Below are 22,713 nucleotides of genomic sequence, written 5' to 3'. Positions count from 1 at the left end.
TTGCTGTGGGTGGGCTTTTTTTATGTTGAAACAGGAGGGGTGGATCCAGATATATATATATATATATATATATATATATATATATATATGAAAAAGGAAAAGTTAAAAAAAAGGTCTCTGAAAATGAAACGACTAATTACAGAAATGTTTCTAGCCAAACTTTCATGACATCAACATATTTAACTTTTGCTCTATGAATGACTCTGAACTGATTGTTTTGTTTCTTTGAGCATGGTTAGTGCATCGGTGTTTTTCCAAGGATCTCAAAAAAAAGGATGGCACGTCAACATTAGCAATATACGAAGATTCATCAATCCTATCTGCTCACATTGGCACTGTTCATGCTGCCAAAGGCTGGTGGCTGGGACGGCACTTCGCTGAATTTATTAACCTGGTAAGCGTGCTTGCTTGCATTGGAGCCTCGAAGGGGGCTGCTTCCGGTTGCAGTTGCGACTAGGATGCGAGTCATCACATTAGGTCCATGAAGCCCATCACGAACTCATCCCTGCCGGCCATCATCCTCAGTCGTCGGATCCGCCACCGCTTACCCCCAGCACACTCGGCTTCCTACGCCCCCGCCTGGCCCACCGGTTGTCTACCCGACCGCTGGTGGCCGGCGGCGCTCTGCCACGCCATCCCTTCAACCGGCCACCAGAGTCGGGCTTCCCTACCCCTTCCCCCTTCTTTTTATGTCTGGCGGTGGATTCCCCAGAGTCGATGGCACCCCCCTCCCCCCTCCCCTGAAACCGGCCGACGTCACCATGAGGAAGAAGAACAGGTACCTGGGTCCACTTGCAGCGACTGAGCTAGCGCTTCTGTGATGCTTTGGCTCTCACCCGCGTGCGTGACCCTTAATATTCCGGGCCTGAGAGGCGTAGAACTTCCTCGTGATCGCATTGGTCCAACAGGTAACAGCACAACTAGAAAACCTCTCGAGGCCAGGTTATGTGGGTGATCAAGTGACATGACCTTGGCATTATTTGAGATCTGCAAATTTTTTTAGGTGCGGTGTTTGGAGATCGAAGCCCCCGGATGACATGAAGGTCTACAATATCTGGAGATACTGATAATAGATTCAATTGAGAGGTACAGATGAGGTATTGTTGCTTGTGTTTGTGCTCATGGATGTAAATATGTCTCCCCTTACCAATGGTAGGGTACTTATCTACAGCGCGTATAAAGTTGCAATACCAAATGTTGAAGTCTGCTTATTTCATATATTCCGAAACAATGAGGTGAAATTTAAATATATTTGTTGCATGCATACTTCTAATTTACACCTCTTGCCAATACATATGTCGTATATGTAGCAATTGACCCTTGCATATCACAGGTTGCAACACAACTACATGCATTAGAAGTTTAGTACAGACCCTACCAATACATATTGGGCCTCTACTGATGCACAATGCATTGCTAAAGAGGTATTCATCCTATAGAAAAGATATGTTTGAAGCACGCCTAAAAACTTTTACTATGGGCAGTTGGGGTTCTTGCCGCCGGCTCCCCCGTAGTAAATGTAAGTACCCCAGTCGCTGTTGTTACTGCTCTGCACGTTATAGCAGTTGGGTTGCTTAGCTATCAGGTGCACACCATTTGGCGATTTGATATTGTTGGATGAATCTATCACTTGGATGTTCTTGATGTAAGCGGCCCTGCCAAGCCCTTCTTCAGGGAAGTGTCCACTACCCATCTGCGTCGAAGTTTGGCCAGCATCATGTGTGTACACCTCGCCACCCCATGTGATATTGGAGGCACTGTCTGCCAAGTAAGAGAAGATGGACGATGGCCAATACCCCAAAACATAGCTGTCCACTTGCAACCACCAATTGCCATTCTTTGGGTCCTACAAGCCAAAGGTTACAGGAGAATTAAGCATACATAGTTATAATCAGCAAATATAATCATAGATTCCTTTAGTGCTAAAGGCTTTCGTATTTTACCTTCCGAATAAAAATATTGATGTCATATTGTGAGCCACCATAGATGGAGACCGGAGAGATGCTACCACCGATAGCGATCTGATTGTTTATCTGGATGAACCCTGGGCACTTTAGGTTGTAACATCCTTTTTTGTTATACCCATCACTCTACAATATTCCACGTAGATAGAGTTAACACCTTTGTGCCATTCCCACATAATAACAAAAAAGAGGTCCAAATCTTATCTTACTACTAGTAAAAAGATAAATCATAAGAATTCTTACAAAAACTAAAAACACTCGGCCATCAATCTGTTATATTATAGTCTAATCATCATTAATAATAATAGCCATCAGATTTGTTATGTTACAGAAGAAATATCCACCTCTAGCATTATAAAAGTACTTTAAAGTAACCCACTAATCTTCATCTAAATTTCCATCCTATGCCGTTCTAAAAGTAATATAAAATAGCCCCTAAATTTACATGTACCACACAAATATGACATTATTAGAAATAACCTAAAGTATCCCCTAAATCTTTTTCTCAATATGGAAACTACTAGCTTTAGGTATACATACATGATGTGTGTGGCCATGTGGACTATGTATACATGTATGCAACAAGTGTTGATAATACTAATTTCCATGTTAAGCACATAGCTCAAACTGAGGGTTGAATCAAACACATGTCAAACACAAATGGAGGTGCAATGCGGAAAATATAGATGTAAAAAAATTATATGAAGTAATTGCCAAGTCTATCACAACTGGATACAGAGAAATACCTATCTTTATGAGTATTGCGTTATAATATTTAGCAAATGGGACATATAAAGATAAACAATTTATGTTGTTAGCTATATATGGGGCCTAATTTTTCTCATTAAGTTCTAATACGTACATCCCTCAAAATTTCTAGACCATGTGGAAGCATGGGTTGATGGACTACTATTAGAAATGAAGATAAAAAGGAATATGGTGTTCATCTTACAGTCCAGTAGATGAAAAGTCTAGTATTGTTATCCCCATACATCTTTTGTGAAACCTGCAATTTTATAGAAAAATAGAGCCATCAGACATAGTGAAAGAGATGGCACAGCTTAGTGGTATCATTAAATTAAGAATGCTTGGGTTCGTACAGTAGTGTGATGTTAGCCATTTATAAGCTTGCATCGGACACCTATGGTTTTTTTTCTCTAATGGGGTGTGTGTGTATGAGAGAGAGAGAGAGAGAGAGTGAGTGAGAGAGAGAGTGAGAGATCTAGAGAGAGGGAGAGAGGTGTCATCCTTTAGTGAATCAACAACAGCAGGCGCGGCACCTTAGTGATATGTAAACATCTTGTTTCTACTTTCTTCTATCGAGATCCTGAAGATCTAGTGTGGCCCTGGCCAACAAGTGCACTAATATGACAAATGCCCGTAGTCTTTTCTCAATCCTTTCTCTAGCGTCTTTATCGATTCGTACTTCTCCGGGCAGCTGCTTTTAAAGTGTTTATATGTTGGTATTGTATCAGAAAAATGATGAGGACATCATTAGCATGGATACGATCATATTAGTGCCTTCTTATTGAAAGGTGAATCAACTCTATATTAAAATTAAATTTGATACATTTGAACAATTAATGCTGCACTATGTGCATTCTCGTTTTCAGAATTACTTAACAGGATAAAGCCGTGTGTGGAAATTACATGGAAAATATGGACGACCAAAGAAATTGAATGAGGATCAAGCCCAAGTCTTCCCAATGTTCTCCACCAGACCATCACGTCACCAAAAGTGTCCAAATCCAACATGTTTTGGATGTTGGATTCGGACTGCAGAACAGAACCAAGTTGTAACGGCTGCCACGAATTCATACGGACTCCGATTGGGAAGTTCTTAGACTTCACGGAAAGCTTATAAAGTCTACTTTTATATGAATCCAGACTCATGTCCATATCTTCTCCGAGGCAGCCGCAATCGTGGATTTACTACGAAGACCTTTTCTGTCCACGGCGCTGCGTCACCTGATTTTGGCCCGATGGGGTGTGTATCAAGTGGGGGCCAACAAGGGCGTGTCCTAGGGTTTAGAGACGACCTCCACCACATCCTGGTCGTCCTCTACTCTCTCATATACCTCCATAGCCACCACAAACAGATTGGATTTTATTTTGTTGAAAGTTTAGCTATTGCTACTTGCTTGTAGACGCGTGTGTCAGATAGACCATCCGTTCTACTCGATTCACACCCCCACCTTTGTGATTTTAGATTGGTTCTTATCTCCATACTTGCAATTGAGTTGCTTGTTCTACTTGTTTTTGCTTGTTCTTCGATTGCTTGCAGGACGAGTGCCCTAGTGGCCGGGTGTTGCGCTTCACAAGATCGCGGCAGCCATTGGAGGTGGTGTATCGGTTGCTATGGCGCAGTATCCTTGGAAGGCTGTAGTCGGACCGTGAACGTCGTCTCCATCCACCAATCGAGTTATCCATCCCCTCTCACCGAAAGATCGGGAACAAACCCTAACGGGTTCGCATCAAAAAGTACATAAGAGCAGTGCAAAATAATGATAACTATATTTTTACGCATCCACAATCTCATAGGTCATATGATCGATGCAGTGTCACATGGACATTTTTTAAGATATAGGGAAAGATATATAGTGTGAGCTCAAGAGAAACAACTTGTTTCTAGGACCCAGAAAAGTTTAGAAGCCTGGGCCATCTAGTTGATTAAGCAATAAATTATGCCTAACTTTTATAATACGATGGCTACTAACTGTATGGGTAATGGAACCAAACGTAGAGGAGCCCGGGCATGGACCCAGGGTCGCCTGACCATAGGCCCGCCACTGCCTCCGCCATTGTATGAGCTGTTAACTTGTCAAAGACATGCAACTTGTATCATTCTGTTTTCTATGCTAAATTAAGGGACTATACAGTTACTACAAGAAATATGAAATTCAACCTATTTGTAGGGGTTGTTTGTTAAATCATCTTAAAATTATATGTCAACAAACGAGACCAGAACACGAATCTAATGCAGTTGCCTTAAGCAATTTTGATTAGATGTGGACCCGGGGTATTTACCCGCAAACTTTTAAGACTTATTTCTTTTAAAATTGCAGGGCTATGCATGAGCGTAAATTAATGGACTAGTACCTGGAAAATCCATTTTAATATAGAACCATGGTAATAGTATAGCATGCCCAATTTAACCTAATGGCGGTTTCTAGACCCACCATATATGGGCATCTGATATGTTATTGCCGGGTATTCCATGTATGGATCATACCGTATTTCTTGCAGTGCAATTTTTTTGATCATCTATTCCCTGTCAAGATTGCTTTGTTTGTTTTGATCCCTTTGGTTTCTTGCATTCGTTTGGTTTTTGTGAAATTGTTGATCTTTTATATTATTGTTTCTTGGTAAGCTATGACGGTTAGAAATTTCAAGATATGTCCATTTTTTGCAAAAAAAAGAAGAAGAAATAAGATAGCCAAGGTTCATCTCCTGTGGGATGCAATTCTATAGGTTGTGTGGCCGGTTCGATGTATTGCTGTTTTAGATCGACCACGACGCGGATGGAAATGTGCATTCCCTTTTTATTGTGTTAGTTAGCCTCAAGCTTAATATTCGTGAATTTGTGACAACTTTTAGGGATTGCAATTGATTTAGTGCGTGGTAATGTCTTTTTCCAAGAATAAAATATTTAATGTTCTTGTAGATTAAAAGACAGCCGACCATGGAAGTTGTCTTCATTCAATACTATTTCTAGATAACATCATGGACATGTCTAACGACAAGAGTTGTCTATACTCTATAGCTTTCCACATGCCGTGAGCTCATAAAAACAGTCCTGCTAGCACGACTCCTGAAAGAAAAAAAAGTGTTGAATTGATGGGGAACCAAGTTAGCTGCTAGCTACCTGATGCTCTGGTTCTTTCAGTTGCAGATATTTCAGGGAAGCTGCATTAATAGAACTTTTACGATGGTGGTTTAATTTTTGCTTTAGAGGTCTCACCTGCCATCCAGCTTCAATGGTATTGAGGTCATTGCTGTTATAGGCCCCCCCAGTGATCCAGAGCTGGGCCAAGCTGAAGTCATTAGCCCTCTCGGCCATTGGTTGCCACAGATTGATGGTAGCATTGGTTCCATAGTACTTATCCTCCTGTGCAGATGCTACAGCATGCTGCTCAATGTAATAACAAAGTTGAATGAGAAAATTGAAAGAAAAATTAATAATCCAAGAGGAACATTAGTACTAGTATGAAGGTGATTCTTGGATGAAGTTTTGTACCTGGTGGCCAATCGTCGCATTGGGCGCAAGGTCGTTGACCGAAACGAGGTTTTGGATGCTCCTGGGCATCTTCTTGCCATACCTCCCGACAGCGCTGGCCCTTAGGATATCCTCTTCCTTGGTCCTTCGGATTGGTATGGTATTCTCAGGGCACTTGTTGCCGTTCTGATGCCATGTTTGGGTAATGGGACGGCGTGCAGTGTTGGAGTCACCATGCAGGTCTCCTGGGTGGTAAGAAGGCCGCATCTGAAAGGTAACCATGGAGAAGCATTGAGTGACAAAATGATACATGCATGCGTGTGTAGTGCTGTACTTCTGCAGTAGAGGGGTACCAGGATAGTATGGTTCTTGAGGAAAGGATGATCGAATGCAGGCTGTTTGGAGATGTGCACACAGTCTATGACATCTCCATCTGGGCTCTGATAATTTCTCAGAATCAGCAAACGCATGAAGATAGAAAAATAGTCAAGAGTATGCATAAATTGGGATAGGAATGAATCGCGCGAGGATCATGTCAAAATTTCGAGTAGCAAAAATGTAAAAAATATTTCCATGTAAAGCATTTTGGCTTTAAATTTTAAACCTGGGTAATAAAGAAAAGAAAAGAGTAAACATTCCAAGACTATGACAAATGCAACGATGACACGATCCAATCATATCCATGTATCAAACAACATAAAATTACTACATTTTGAACAGTTTTGAAGCCAAAATATGATGGTTCAAAAATATTATGATCGCCTCTAAAGAAAGGAAAGGAACAAAAAGAAAGAATTTGCCCCTTCGATTTCAATAAATTTCTCCGATCGATCGATCTGATCCGAAGGCAAGACCTTCCTTGTGTCCACTCCTACGATGAAGGAAACCCATCAACATCGCACAAACTCATAGATGATGTTGAAATATTAGGGCTTGGCCCATTGTACATGAGAATCGAATCATTCCAATAATAAACCTCAAAGGTATGAAGGGTGTGACAGTTTAACTTTAAGCATTACGAAGGGCTTTGCTAATGGAAGTAGAGAGAGATTAGGAGGTAAGAGGTTCAATAAATCTAGACCCTTGAATTTTAGAAGAGATAAGCCAATTGATTAAATGTAAAAAAGATATTACATGCTATTCCGGTTATCATGCATGTGGCCATGCATGCAGGTGGAATAAAAACAGGGTCACATGCATAGTACATAACACGTCAAGTATCTATTATTTTCTTGATCAAACACTGGGTCAGTACTCATGTCACATTAGGGAAAGACGTTACAACTCACCCAAGCTAAATGCCATTATTTATTTCCTCTAAAGCGTCAAGTATCAACCCATGTAAATGCGTTCACGTTAAATAAAAAATAATGAAAAAAAACGGCCATCATGCACATATGTACGTGTCACGTTTGCATTAGCTATCAGTCCAAATTGTGATCAGTCCGGCCAGCCGGCTAGTCAGTTAGTTAGAGATGCACATGGTTAGTAATGCCGATGGCTCTTCCTGCGCAAATTCGCCACGTTTAAACGGCCAGCATGCACATACGGATGTGTGTCACGTTGAAACTGTCACGTTATATGATTTTGGAGGTTAGATCTAATAGAAAATTAGTTCCTATATTTTCTCTACTTTTAGAATTAAAAATAAAAATACTATTACCCCCCAGGAGGTAATACTTCATTTTAACCATCAAGATCTACGGTCCACAATCATTTTGGAGTACCGTAGCAAAGCCTGAGAGATTAACTTTAAACACTGGAGGGCTCGATCCTATTGGGTTCATGGATACGTATAGGATCGAAGAAAGTAAAAGTACATACTCTCTGCTCAACTTGCCAGTTGCCACAACGGAATAAGGAGTCAGGTCTAATCACTACTCCACACAGGGTCATCACCATCAGGTGAAAAAAGCTATCACCACCGGTTTCGAGATCCATTAGATCAGGATCGACGGCGATGGGTCGAGGTATCACTGCTTGTTCTAGACCTGGCGGTAATACCCTTCTAAAAAGAAGAAGAAAAAACTAGATCTAGGGGTGATACCCTTATAAAACACACAAAAAAAGAAAAAACAGGCTGCTGCCCCGCGCCGCCGCGCCCCACGCAGCCGCGCCACACTGGTGTCCGCGCCCGCCTCCGCGCCATGCCCCGCGCAGCTGCTCGCGCTGCGCCCTATGCCCGCCACCCGCGCCCGCCTCCGCGTCATGCCCCAAGCCACGGAGAGGAGGGGAGGTGGCGTGGGAGGGAAACGCGCTGCTCCCCGTGTCCACTCCGTGTTGCTGTTGGGAGAGGAGTGGAGGGGAGGGGAAGGGGTGGCGCTGTAAGGAGGGAAGAAGGGGAGGGGATGGGGCAACATTACAGGGAGAGGAGGGGACGGGAGGGGGCGGCGCTGCACGGAGAGGAGGGGAGTCGGGGGAGTGGAGGAGCAGATGGGGGAAGGGGGGAGAAAGAGGAGATGTGAGGAATGAGAGGGAGAGGGAGGGAATAAAAAAAAGAATGTTACGATGTTCACATCATCACCGGGTTGTTTTGATGTCCTTCAAACCTATCACCACCATTTCATATTACGACTCGATGGTGATGCCCAGTATCACGTGCGGATCCAAAACGAACCAGTGGTGATGGGACGTTTGCAATGGTAGGGTGTGTAGTAGTGAATGGATGTGATAGGGAGAGATCATGTCAATTATGATGTCAATAACTCTCAGTTCTCTCTGTATTTATATATTTACCTATCTGTCACCGGCCCAATTTATATCCGCAAGCAGTTAGGAGTTTTGCCTCATCCTATCTCTTATATATGACACCACATGCAGTCTATTTCATTCCACTACTGCTCTTCTCACTACAGGAAATAGGAATTTCCCTGCCGTTTTGCAAAACCATTAAAGGTAAAGATAATACTGACACATATTACTAGCTACACTACGACCTTGCACTGGAAGAGGGTAAATGATAATGTTTAAAGCATGCTTAAGTATGTTCCAAATCTAGCAGTAGTAAGAATATTAGAAAATGACCCTACTGCAATAAGGGACTATACAGTCGGCTTCAAACCATTTCTACCATCGGGAGGACAACCGACGGAACCAAAGTGACAGTAGAAATTGATATTTTCACAGTCAGATACAGTAGTAATTAAACTATTATACTGTCGCTTCTACCCATAAACAGCCGGTAAAAACTACCATTTCCATTGTCCTTGCACAACTGCAACCGACAGTACACCTATTATTAGTACCGAAGGAGCATGCTGCTACAGTACATATATTATTATTAGGAGTAAATTCCGCTCACAAATACAATAGGGCCGCACTGAGTTTTTAGTGGGTGGGACAAAATCACCACTATCATCATCGGTTCAAAATGGGCATCACCAACGGTTTGGGTGCCCGTTGGATTTATATTGACGGTGATAGGGTGAGGCATCACCGCCGGGTCTGTGATGCCTGTTAAAAAATAAAAAAAAAAGCTTGCCCGCACGCGGCACGCATGCTACTGCCCCCGCGCACCGGTGGCCACACATGCCGCCACGGCCACGCACTGGCGGCCACCACACGCGACGCCGCACTGGTAGAGAGGGGGAGGGCCGCCACGGCCACGGGCCACGCACGCCGCCACGGCCACCGTGCAACGGCGCCGCGCGCGGCGCCGCACTGCTGGAGAGGGGGAGGGGAGGGGAGAAGGGGAGAAAAGGGGAAGGGATGGGGGTGCACAGATCCGCGTGCGTATAGAGGCGGCAGTAGGAGGTGAGTCGGCGGGGAGGGGGGAAGACGGTGGGGGAGGTGGTGCGGGGGAGGGGAGGGGAGGGGAGGGAAAGAAGGTAGGGGAGGGGGTGCTGGAGAAGAAGGTGGGAGGGGGCGACGGTACGGGAAGGGAGGAGAAGGATCAGGAGGGGGAAATGAGAGGGGATACAGTGAGAGAGGCTGGAACAAGAAAATTTAGGGGAGGGAGGGGTTGAATGCATCACCACCAGATCGTATTACAACCCGGCGGCGATAGCTTTGTAGGGCATCACCATCGGGTCGTAATTGAATCAAACCTGCACTGATGAGGCGTTTGCGATGATGGATTCTGTAATAATGAATAGAAATTGGAGGCCCCAATTAAATACAAATTAAACTATTTATAATGAGTTCCAATGATAATTAATTGACTATAAAAGGTTCTCACCAACAATGTCACACCCTAAAATTTCAATTTTAGGTTATGAATATCTTTTTGAATAAATTTATCCATTTTCTTGATTTTCTGAGAAATTTCTAGATTTTCCTAGAATTTATTCTCAATTCTTGTAGAGCTATCCAATTTTCGAAAGCTTCCAGATTCCTTTTTGCAAGCTCTAAATATTTTATTCGATCTCTTTATATCCTAAATGTTCTCTGAAATTTTTTTGGGAAATTTTAGAGTAAAATTTCCTGAGCTTAATCCTCTTTTCCTTTGTCTCATCATTTGTTTCCTCAACTCTTTCTCTCACTCCGGGTCCACAAATTCCTTTTCTTTCCACCGGACGGGCCTTGTTTTCTCCGCCGGCCCAACCGCAGCCTAGCTTCGCGCGCTAGGCCTGCTCATCCTGCAGCCCGCCTGTCGGGTCTGCTTCCGCACGAGTGACCCGAGGCGTGTTCGGCTCGGCGTCGCCTGGCCGAACGCGCACGCCAAGACGCGGGCCTCACGCGTCGCATTCCCTATCTTCGCCTGGACCCCAGGAGCCCTAGCTTCACACGCCCTACTCCTTCTGCCGCGAGCCCTCACGCCAAACACCCCCCCCCCCCCCCTATAGCGCCGCCTCGGCTTCCCCCTCTCGCTCGCTCAGCACGTCGTCGCCTAGGCGCAAGGAAACAGCGTTGCTGCTGGAGCCGGGCGCCACAAGCCACGCACCTCGCACTGCCCCTCCCTGCGGTGTCCAGCGTGCCCTCCCGAGGGGAGCAAAAGTCAACGACGCCCGCTGAATCGCCCTCCCAGCGACATCCCGCGCTGCCAGGAGCTTCACCGAGAACCGAGCAGCTTCGCCCCTCCACTTCGTCATGTCGAAGCCGCACGCCCCCTGCTGTCGGTCTCGCAGCGCCACTGACGCCTGGGAGCCAATCACCGCTGTCGCCTCTTCTGGCCAAACACCTGCATGCCCTGCCGCTCGTGCCCCCTACTGCTTCATCACCAGGCGTACTCGACGGAAAACAGACCGCCTCATCCTTCTCCCCGGCGAGATTCCGGCCGATTCTGTCCGTCCCTGCAGCCAATAAGGTATAAAATGGATTCCTCTCGTCGTCCTCTCCGTTTTCCTCCACTTCTCGTGATCTCTCATGAACCGAGTCAACGGGAAATTCATCCACAGTACCCGCCGGCCTCCATAAGAGGTGTTCTCGAGCTTTCGCAGTTTAGCCGCTGCAATGTATGTTTTATCGCAAATAGATCCCAGCAGCCTGGTTTCTTCCATAGTTTCCACGTTTTAACGTTTTAGCTCCGTTTTAGTTCGTTCTCGTTGTGTTAGCTTTGTTTTAGTGTGAACTATCATTTAGTAGTGTTGGTTTATCATAGTTCATGTTTTATAATTAAATTTAGAATTAATTTGAATAATGATTACTGAAATTAGCTTTTCTAACTAAAAGCAAATTAGTGTTATAATATAGTTTTCGTAATTTATGTTAATTTGATTAAACATAAACTTGAATGTGTTTCTAAATAACTTGTTTAGCTCAGTCACGGATCATAAAGTTTTATATTAGTTGCTCTCACCTGTCTTTTATTTGCTAGTTAATAATTAATTAGCTTAATTTGTATGTAAACTTGTTAAATAAAATTTGACTAAGTTCATGTCATCTTTACAAATATAAATCAAATTGAGTTATTCTAATATATCCTTTATATGTGTTTTCATAATTAAAATAAATTCAGCTTATAGATTTTTTTATGTTACAATGCAAACCTTTCGATAGTTGTATCTTTCCAATCATAGCTCCGTTTTCAGCGTTTCTTGCGTTCTTGTGACCGTAGTAACGAGCTCTTTCTGTTAGTGTGTTCTTTTAATGCTTTTCTTCTGTTTGGTGTTGTATTCTTAGTTATTCTTGTTTGTTTGATTATATGTGTTGTGCTCGATGCTTGTCGCGAGGAGAAAGGAACGCAGTACGGGAGCTTAGTTTGAAGAGCAAGTGTTGAAGACTCTGAGCAACTGTTCTCTAGAATAAAAACAAGTATATTCCTTGATCATATTTTATCCTAATAACCTTTATTTATTTTATGCTTGCATGCATTAACTTGACGGGTTCCTACTTATTCCCTATTTATGATCCATATCCTTGAAGCCGGTTATTTATTTCAAATAATGGGTAGTTTGCTTAGTTGCTAAACTATGGTTTAGGGTGGTTTATGAAAATGATAGTTGATACATGATTTACCTCTTTTGGAACCACTATGATGAATGATTAATTTAAACCATGGAGCGACCACCCGGGAAAACAGTACAACCACAAATATTATATGGCTGTTATCTTGGCTAAGTAATTAAATTTCTCTAGCTTGTTAGTAACTTACTGAAAGGCGCAAGAGGGGGACTAGGTTCAAGAGGGGTACTCGGCCTGCTAAAGGGGTTGGTACACCTACGAGGTATACTCGCTTTGGGGGAGGGTGCACTTGCCTAACGGCTGAAACCTTAATGGGCTACTACTTGTCAGGTAGTCTTTGTAAAGGTCTCGTAGTGCACCCATGTAGTCATACCTCGGAAGTGTGATGATAGTGCCTGATCAGCACTGCGTGACGGGTAACACGACTCGTGGGTAAAGTGTGCAACCTCTGCACAGTGTAAAACTGATATATCAGCCGTGCTCACGGTTAAGAGCGGTCTGGACCCTCACATGACTTAACTAAATTGAATCTATGGTTAATTCAGCAATTTATTTGTTTCAAGTTTATTTATTTATCAGTTATCTCTTTGTTTTATAAATGTTGTCAATATTCACTCATGGATTAGTAAATAGGTTGTTAATGTTTAGCTGTTCATTAAAATGCTTACCGCTTTATTCAGCCAACCTTTATCCTTATTTAAGCCTTGTATGTTATTTATTTCTCAATATACTTCCTGAGTACCAATCATAGATGTACTCACACTTGCTAAAAACGCTGCTCACAAGAGGAAGTTGCTATGAAGTTTTCTGAAGACGTTGCTGAGTTCTACACGTACGCAACCCCCGGTCGAGTGCCTATGAAGTTAGTGCATTTGATTTTGTTTTAAAAACCGGTGTGACAAATAATAAGTGCAAAGGGAATTTGGATGTGAATTTATTTTCAAGAAAAAGTTGCTGAAAAGCAGTGCATACCTGTGGAACAATTGAAATATATGTGGCTTTCACGATATGCATGCATTTGTCGGAAGCATCTATCTACACCATGGCTCTTTGAATTGCTTGCTTATTGTTGGTTTATGCCGTTTGTTTCGTGTCAGAACTTATATACACTTGGATTTGAACTGTAGCGACCTAGCAAGTCTTAGGCTTTCTAGTATACTGAGTATATACTAGTAGATGCATGCTCATCAGGAGCCATGAGAACTTTGTTGGTCTAGGGTGGTCGCTATAGATGCCATCACTATAGGGACCATGCTCTGGTCAAACCGAGTATGCATTGTTTCTACTCGGTAGCGGGCCCAAAGGGTAGTCCAGGTAGATCTAGGACTACTATAGTTTTCGATCCAAATTTTTACTACTTAGAATTCATGACCTAGACCGAAGAAAATTGGCCCAACAAGCCAACTCAAGCCCAATTCGGCCTCCTCACACCTAACGCCTCCAGCTCTTTGCCTAGCCACCTCTCCCCGACCCCAAACTCGATGGCCAACGCCCGTGTGCTAGCTCCGCTCTCCCACACCATCCAATGTGGGGCTACACCGTTGGCCGCCGTTCCCTCCACAGCTCCTTCCGCCCCTATCCCCCCATTAGCGGCTCCATCCGCTGGCCACTGACCTGCGCGGCTGCGTCTTGCGGCTTGCGCAGATGGCGGCTCCACCCGCCGGCCGCCGCCATGTGCGCGGCTGCAGCCAGGCTGCCACGTGCCTCCGGCCCGCCGAGGCGACGCCCGTCGCCTCCCGCCGGCCACTGCAACGACCGACGCATGGCAGGGGCAAGGGCCAACCCACCCTGACCCTGAGGGCCGAGTCCCCAACGGCCACTCCAGCAGCGCGGCAAGGGGCATGGCACCCCACAGCCCATACTCCCAGTTCAACAATTCGGCAAGTTTCTCCATGGTGTTCTCCATCCTAGTCCCACTTCTGAATTGGCTACATAAATTCATATATTCAGTGATTAATTGGACAATTGGTGTGTATATTGTTGTTGTCATAATTTATTCAAGTTCCGAATTAATTTGTTGAATTCAACGTATTAGGGATCTTTTTAATTATGTTATTATAAATTTAATTATTATATACTGTACTGTTATCTAAATTATGCTATTATGAATTTGATTACTATATACCATATTTTTATCAAAGTATTATTAGATCATAACCGATTGCGAATTTGAAACTTTTAGCTCGGCCTACCCTAGTTTCAATTCTTGGGTCCATCACTGTTGCTACTCATTCATATGTCATATTTTCCTAATTCAATGAAAACAAACCTTAAATGATGTATCTCCACACTGAAAAACTCATCCTAGCAACCTACCTACCACAACACACAGAACACATACATATCAGAACTTTAGTAACAAATATTGCTTAAATGACTTAAAAAACAAAGCTAGACATGTAGTGAAACAATCTAGATATTATTGAAAGCATATTTTTAGTATAAGCCTCAAAATGATGGTTACGTGCTTGTCTCAAAAACAAAATATCTGCAACTAAAACAGAAATAGAAACCTCAAATGGAACAACAAAATAGATGTAGGGGTTACATGCATGAAGTCATCCACGTCACTTGCTATGATGGCAAAATATAGCTATATAGTATACATGTGATCGTATATGCACACATTTGACAAGTTGCTGCATCATTTACATATTTTACTACTTATCCATATAAGTTGTTGTATGGTGAATATGTAATTTACTCTATTATTAGTATCGAGTAACTAAAGAAGCTGAGCGAGAGCCGTGTCCTTCGGGGACGGATGTTGGGTCGGTCAGCCAGTACCTGAATGCTCGCGAGAGGAGCCTTGTTGGTCCTCCTGAGGAGGCTTCGCACCTGACGCCGCCGCTGCGCCGACCTCCTGGTGCTCCCCGCCACCGCTGCCGCCGCCCCCTCCAATAAGGAGAGAAATGCGAGAGCCATGACGAGCGCTACCAGGCACGGTCGCGTCGCTGCCATGGATCGACGGCGAAATGGAAGAAGCAGGCGATCGAGTTGGCTCCGGCCTGTTTTAAGTTGTTTGCTCCAAAGGAGTTTTTCGGTGATGATGATGACGACGACGACGACGACGACGAAAGTGCTTGGAATGATGTTATTGGCAGGTTCGTGGAGTCGCAGGTGGATTATTATTGGTCGCAGCTGCTTCTGCAAGGACAAGAGATGGCATTGGTCACCGAGGCACCGGAGCCACCGAGGTCCGGTCCGTCGCGGGCGGCTGTTGAGGCGGCGCTTCGACTCCTGCTTTCATTTGTCGACAAGGAATAGGCCGGAGGAGATGCGTCGCCGAGGCTTGCGTTGGCGCCGTACGCCGACGTGCTTTTAATATTCCGTCACCGATCGAGGTGATGTTCGTTCCTTGCAAGGAAGAAATGGTGCGCAAGTAACAAACTGTTGGTGTTGTGCACACTGTGCAAAGAGAAACCCGAGGTGTACGAGCGTTGCTCATTGGAAGGTTATTAGTTGCCTGTTGCCAACATCTTTAGTTTTGCAGCTTTCACTCGTACATACTACCATCGATGCAGCGTTGTAGCAGCTGGGTCGCTCAGCTAACAAGACCACACCACCTGGTAATTTGAGATTGTTGGACGAATCTACGACTAGGATGTTCTCGAGATGTACCCAGCCTTGCCAACCCTTCCACAGGGAAGTGCCCACTGCCCATTTGAGTGGAAGTTTGGCCAGAGTCAGCCGAGCACACGCTGCCCCACTGAACAATGGAGGCACTGTATCTGTCTGACAAGTAGGAGAAGTTGAGAAGATGGAGGATGGCCAATAGCTCAATACATCGCGGGGAAATATTCAGTGGAAACTGGGGTACCCAGTGCAAACGTAGAAACCTGAACTATATCCGTCGGATGCGAAATGGTTGGTTCAAACGAGCTTTCCATACTCCTGGCAAACTTCATGAATAACCCCCTGCTCCACTTGAAATATTTCACACGGCACACCTTGTCCAAATAAATATTTAGGTGAAAACCCATCCTCTATGGTCTCCGTCGTCCCCAAATTCCTCGACCTAGGCTATAGGCCAAGCTATGGCTCCGCACTAGCTCCATTGTTCCAGTCAATTGATTGCCTTCCCTTGAGTCTTCAGCGGCTTTAGCGCAGTTCAGATCAGGTATCTGCTCTTAACAAAGATTATGTTGGATTTTCAGCTCAGGCAACTCACAGGGCGTGCCTACCATGGTTTAGGTGCCGGCGGTGGTGGCGACAGAGACGGCGTCGTTGTAAGCTTAGGGCAACTCACAGGGCGTGCGACCATAGTTTAGGTGCCGCCGTCACCGGCGACGGCATCGACAATGACAACGACGGAGATATTAGCATCAGCCTGTCTACTGTTGATTTGCTCCACCAACATCACTGTAGGTATGGATTCATCCAAGTCCTTTTCTTCTAAGGATTCTTTAGTTTTTCTTCTAAGGATTCTTTAGTTTTGCAGTATTGATTCTCCCCTCGTATGCATTGTACATGTGATGCTTAGTGTTCCATAGCAGTATGTTATTAGGATGCAGCTATGCTTCGTATTTTGTTTTCTAGGCCCCTGTTTGATATTTAGTTGTATAATCTTGATATTCTACAATCAGTAAAATCATGTGAGAGTACTGACATGTAGAAACATGTGAAAATAGACTGGAAATGAAGTTTGGCCTGTGGCGTGGTTCCTGAAAATGTGGGAGTCATTCAACCTTGCGATATTCTTTTGGACATCGTCTAACTGTTAGAGAACCATTACATGCAGAACTCATGATTTATTAGTCAGTAGCATCAGCCTGAAAAAATCAATAACTGTCAGCTAGAACTAGGATTTCAGGGATGCATACTTGGTTAATCTGAACTTCAATTTAATTCAGGAAACAAAACTGATGAAGTTAAAACAGCCATAAAGGTGAAGCCAAATGATTTAGTTCGCTCATACCTGTTTCATCTCAGTATGAATTTTACTTGAACTTAAGTTTTGGTTTAAAAAAATGCAGCATGGGTTTGCACTCTGCTTGGTTTAGCGAAATTAAGAAGACTGAAACATTGAGTTCTCCCAACACATATGCATTACCGTATAATGTATCATATCTTTTATTTTTGTATTGCCAGGCACGTGCATGACAACATACGCCTGACCTCATTGTGTTGACCTTGTACAAAGGACTGAATTCAATCTGAAAATGAGCAACGCTGGAGCACCTGACTTGCCTGACACATTGTTTGTCTGATGCGGAAATGGTACTCCAAGTGAAACCCACTTTGGGTGTGGGATCTATAACTCCAAACAAATCACATAATGCACCATTGAATGTAAGAAAATGTACTATCTATTTCAAAGATATAGTTCATCTTTACTATGTGATATGTTCATGCTTTCTTATGCAGGGATCATCCTTGACATCAAAATATGAGAATATCACTTTGGGTGTGGCGTGTACAACACCACAAAAATCATGGAGTGTACCATTCTATGTAAGAAACTATGTGTTGTCTTTATGTTACAAAAAGTAGTTTATTTATACCAAACATATAATTTGAATGTTGTTTCTGTGCAGGGATCATCTTACATACCGGAATGTGATGAGTCCTTAAAGCCCGCAGTTGGTATGACATTTGAGGACATAGATTCAGCCAAAGAGTTCTACAAAGCCTATGCTGCCCATGTTGGGTTTCTAGTACGTATGGGTCAGCACAAGGCAAAGAATGGTTTGGTAACAAATAAGCCTCTCTACTGCTCGAGGGAAGGATTTCGTAAGGCTAAAGAGGAAATACAATCAGAACCTGAATGCAGCGGGAAAAGGAAATGTGAAAGGAAAATCACTCGATGTGGATGTCTGGCTATGGTTGCTCTCAAGCGGATAAAGGAAAGTAAGTACATCATAACCACTTTTGTGGAAGAGCATACACATGCACTTGTCTCACCTAATAAGCAGCATCTCATAAGATCAAATAGAGAAGTTGGGAAGAAGGCGAAGAATACATTGTTCAATTTTTATAGGGCTAGCATTGGCACTTCAGATGCGTATTGTTTCCTTTGTGTTGGCCTTGGCGGGTTTGAGAATGTTGGGTGCACACTAAGGGACCTACAGAATTACCATGGGAAGTTAAGGTGCTTGATAAAGTCATCGGATGCTTAAATGTTTGTGGACCAACTGAGCAGAAAGACGCTTGCAAATCCAGCATTTTTTTTATTATGTCATCGATGAGAAGGGCAGGTTAGTCCATGCATTTTGGGCTGATGCCACTGGTAGGAAGAATTACTCTCATTTCAGGAATTTAGTATCTTTCGACTCTACATACAGTACGAATGAGTATAACATGATATTCACACCCTTTACTGGAGTCAATCATCACAAGGTAAATGTGCTGTTTGCGGGCTGCATTGTTATCTAATGAGAAGATAGAGTCCTACACATGGTTGTTTGACATTCTTAAATGCAATGGGTGGTGTGGAACCTTCTGTAATTATAACTGATGAAGATGCTAGCATGAAGGTTGCAATACAAAATGTTTTCCTAACATCTACCCATAGGCTATGCATGTGGCACATACCGAGGAAGGTTCATGATAAGGTTGGTCCTGATCTCAAGGAGGAGGATGAGTTTCATAATTCTCTGAGCTTATGTGTATGATCATCTGAAACTCCAGAAGAATTTAAGGAATGATGGGCAAAAATTATAATAAGTTACAACTTGAAAAACCATGACTGGTTTGTTGGGAGGTTTGATATCAGGTCATCATGGGTATCAGCTTACTTTAGAATATTCCTTTGTCAGGACTTTTGAGGACCACTTCTCAGTCGGAAAGTGCCAATTCTTACTTTTCTCGGTTCATTGGGTTTAAGCATGCTTTGGTTGAGTTTTGGCTCAGGTTTGATACTGCCTTGGAAGATCAAAGGCATAAGGAGCTGGAAGCTGACAATGTGACTCTCCACACAACCCCTGTGTTGAAGATATCATGGGGAATGGAAAAACATGGCAGTGAGCTCTTTACCCATGAGGTCTTCATGGAGTTTCAGCAGGAGCTGCTAGTTGCTAGAGAGTACTGCATCTTTGAAAGCATGCAAACAGATGGAGAGTTGAGAACCATAAGAGTAGCTGATAATTCCAAGAAAGTAAGGGTGGTACAGCTCAATACATGGACAATGTTTGCTTCCGGCTCATGCATGCTCTTCGAAACACACGTCATTCCATGTTGGCATATTATCCATGCCCTTAGAAGTGCCAATATTGATGAACTCCCAAGCATCTATATACTAAAAAGGTTTAGGAAGGACTGTAAGAAAGAAGTTGTATTGAGTCCAGATGGTACCTTGTTGGAGGAAAGGAACAAAAATCCAGTAGACCCAGTACTGCAAAGATTAATTTCAGATACATCCAATAAGATTGAATCTCTATTCATTCAAGCTAAAAATTCACTTGATGCTATGCAACTTTTGAGGGATGGTGTATATGCACTTGGCGACAGAATTACTGACATGGTTCCAGCCAAAGAACAAAGTGGAATTGAAGAGTTTGAAGGATATCCAATTCCTATGCAAGTTGATATCCACCTCCCAAATGATATCCGTTCAAAGGGGAGAATCAAAAGAATCAAGGGTCATGCTAACAAGGGGCAACAACAAAATAAGAATGAGCAAAGAAAGAAGAAAGTGCTACAGCCATGAAGATGCAGCGCATGCAAGGTGGTCGGATTGCATGATCGCAGAACTTGCCCTGAGAAAGCAAACAAAGGATGAGTTAGGTTAATCTCATCATTCTTAACCAATAACACTATTTTAAGTATTTGGCATATTATCTCCTGCTAGTAATGTAAAATTCTGCTTGCAGTTTTCTGGTTCGAGGGAGCAGGGTATCTCGGTTGCTGCTATGTTAAAAGTAGTGTCGCTATGAAGTTGGCCAACTTTAGTATTGCTAGTAGACTGGACTAATATATATCTCAGACAAGACATATTTTTATGATTAATTGTATTGTGCTCATTGTAAATATATTGATGCAATGAAGTGTTTCATTGACAAAGTACTGGAACAGTGCCATTTTATTTTGCTTTGTATTTTTGGAAAGTGTCTCACTCCATGACTTTGGCATATGGACACAAAATCACCAAATACGTAAACATTAGACTACATTAGACTGACCTATATATATATCCAGTTCCCCGGACCAAACACTTACGTACTGACAATAGACTTTGATTGTTAGAGACATTACAGATATTGTATATACTGGCCCTGAAACCGGCATTTTACCGACTAGTGACTAATAGACTAGTTAATTCAGTTTATTTTCACATATGTCTATAGGCACACTCAATAAAAGGCAGCACTTTGAAATGATTTTAGTTATTCATTAGCCAACCCACAGATGAAGCAGATTTACTTTCAGAATGGCAGGTGGAGAACACTGTCGCAGCTATGACGGTCCTACTCTTGCAATGTTGAAAAGCTGGTTGCATCTATGTCCTACATCTATAGATATTCAGGGACTGGACAGCGACAATAGCTGCATCGGTGGTGGATCCAGATATGATATCAATGACTGGTGCTTACTGAACCAGAATGAACAAAAGCTGGATGCACCTGGAGGATTGAAGGAACTGGAGTTAAGCACCGCACAGAAAAAGTCGGCAGTGAACTTGTCTTGCTGGCCAGGCAACAACAACAACAGTATCGCTGTTTTTTGGAGTACATTTTGATGGTTGTTGGCCTAATTTTCTTTGATGTCTAACTGGATTTAACTATATATCAAGCAATTTTGTGTAAACGAGTAGTTTGGTTAGTAGTATGTATTCTGTCTGTCCCAGATGGAGGACATCCAGCAAGTTGGGCTTGCTGTTTCGTCTATTTTACCGTAAAAAAACTTTGAATCTGTTGTACTTGTGAATGCATTCGGAGAGGGGATTAATCCCTGGAATTCTAAAAGAACATCTTGTAGAGTAAAAATACGTAACATAGCTGCATCTCCAAATAACATGTATCTTCAAATACACGGCTTGGGTGATGTAGCAGCCGTGAAGCAAAGCTGGGAGCAAATAAGCAGCGGCCAGACATCAATCGCGAGGTGGGCTGCTGCAGAAGTTGTCGGGGGCTGCCGCCGCCGAAGTTCCCGTCGCCGCCGCCTAAACCATTGAATGAAAGCCATGCCTGCTCATGATGTGAAAGTCGCACGATCATCAACAAGAGCAGATCCCTGACCTCACCCATTCCTGAAATGTTGTCGGAGGCTCAATTGCTCGAGTGGATGAGCAGAGCTACTGCGGAGCCGTCGCCTAATAGACGAAGGCAACAACTCGGAGGGCTAAAGAGGATGTCATTGCAAATCTTTCATTATACAGGGTGTTCCATGCGGAATGTCCGAAGTGGAGCGTAGGTGTTTCAAAGCGAGGCATGCTGGGCTTTCAGCAGCTCATCTAGATCGCACATTTCGCTTTCGACGGCTGAAATTCAGGTTTTTTATGATTGCACTGAGCGCCTGCCTGGTTTGCACCTAATATTTTCCCATACATGGCTTCCAACATGCAACCACCGGTTGCCCCCCGTTTGATCCTATCTAGATTGCAGACAAGAAGGCATCGCAATCTAAAGAGTAAAAGTTGCACACACTATACAACAACATGCATGAATCAAGTTGCAAAACATGCAGAAAAATAAATGGACGAACTTATCAAATATGTGCATGCACGGCCCCACACACACACACACACACACACACACACACACACACACACACACACACACACACACACACACACACACACACACATATATATATATATATATATATATATATATATATATATATATATATATATCGTAGAGCGTATTTTGTAATCGTGTCAATCCACTAATAACTATAGCTTAGATCACAAGTATCAATTTTGAGGAGGCGGGGAGCCAAATTATATGCAAAATTGAAGTTTATAAACCCGACCCAGTTAATTAGACTCGTATGAGTTATAAAACGACATACATTTATTATCTGAGGGTACTGTTTACATAAAAAATTAGCTTCAGTAAATATCTATTGTATTTCCTAAAAATTAAAATGAAAGTCCTAATGGTAACTGTGTTAATTAATCTTACATGACGGGGCATGTCGCATGTCAACAAGTTATAGCATGTGACTATTTTCCTTATGTATAAAATTTCTTCGGAAGTGCTGATTTTTTAGGCAATGGCCCCAAGATACTTTGACAGGGCTTAACTAAAA

The 22,713-nt window shown here is 43.1% G+C and overlaps 2 protein-coding genes across 9 annotated transcripts; one reads left to right on the top strand and one right to left on the bottom strand.

Moving 5' to 3' along the window:
* Nucleotides 1-1,474: 1,474 nt before the first annotated feature.
* Nucleotides 1,475-15,483, bottom strand: LOC112902379. Its single transcript, XM_025971435.1, has 7 exons — nt 15,310-15,483; nt 6,534-6,620; nt 6,202-6,447; nt 5,926-6,093; nt 2,917-2,970; nt 1,944-2,090; nt 1,475-1,846 (listed from the first exon to the last, which is right to left on the bottom strand). The coding sequence occupies exons 1-7, from the start codon at nt 15,481-15,483 to the stop codon at nt 1,475-1,477; spliced, it is 1,248 nt and encodes a 415-aa protein (XP_025827220.1).
* On the top strand, nt 10,968-20,526 carry LOC112902381 (protein FAR1-RELATED SEQUENCE 5-like). 8 transcript variants are annotated; one of them, XR_003230568.1, is made up of 7 exons: nt 10,968-11,425; nt 12,298-12,372; nt 16,717-16,890; nt 17,614-17,814; nt 17,890-17,976; nt 18,060-20,247; nt 20,334-20,526. XR_003230568.1 is itself a non-coding variant. In XM_025971436.1 (4 exons), exons 1-3 carry the CDS (start codon nt 17,740-17,742, stop codon nt 18,639-18,641), a joined length of 744 nt encoding a protein of 247 aa, XP_025827221.1. In that variant the 5' UTR covers nt 17,666-17,739; the 3' UTR covers nt 18,642-20,247; nt 20,334-20,526. The 8 variants fall into 8 exon arrangements, 1 of the variants encoding a protein (XP_025827221.1); XR_003230564.1 differs by having other exon boundaries at nt 16,680-16,890; XR_003230566.1 differs by lacking the exon at nt 12,298-12,372 and having other exon boundaries at nt 16,680-16,890.
* Nucleotides 20,527-22,713: the final 2,187 nt, after the last annotated feature.

This window comes from Panicum hallii, chromosome 8, assembly GCF_002211085.1.
Source record: "Panicum hallii strain FIL2 chromosome 8, PHallii_v3.1, whole genome shotgun sequence".
Lineage (NCBI taxonomy): Eukaryota > Viridiplantae > Streptophyta > Magnoliopsida > Poales > Poaceae > Panicum > Panicum hallii.
Note: the sequence above shows the minus strand (reverse complement) of the source record. Positions and strands in the feature narration are given on the sequence as shown.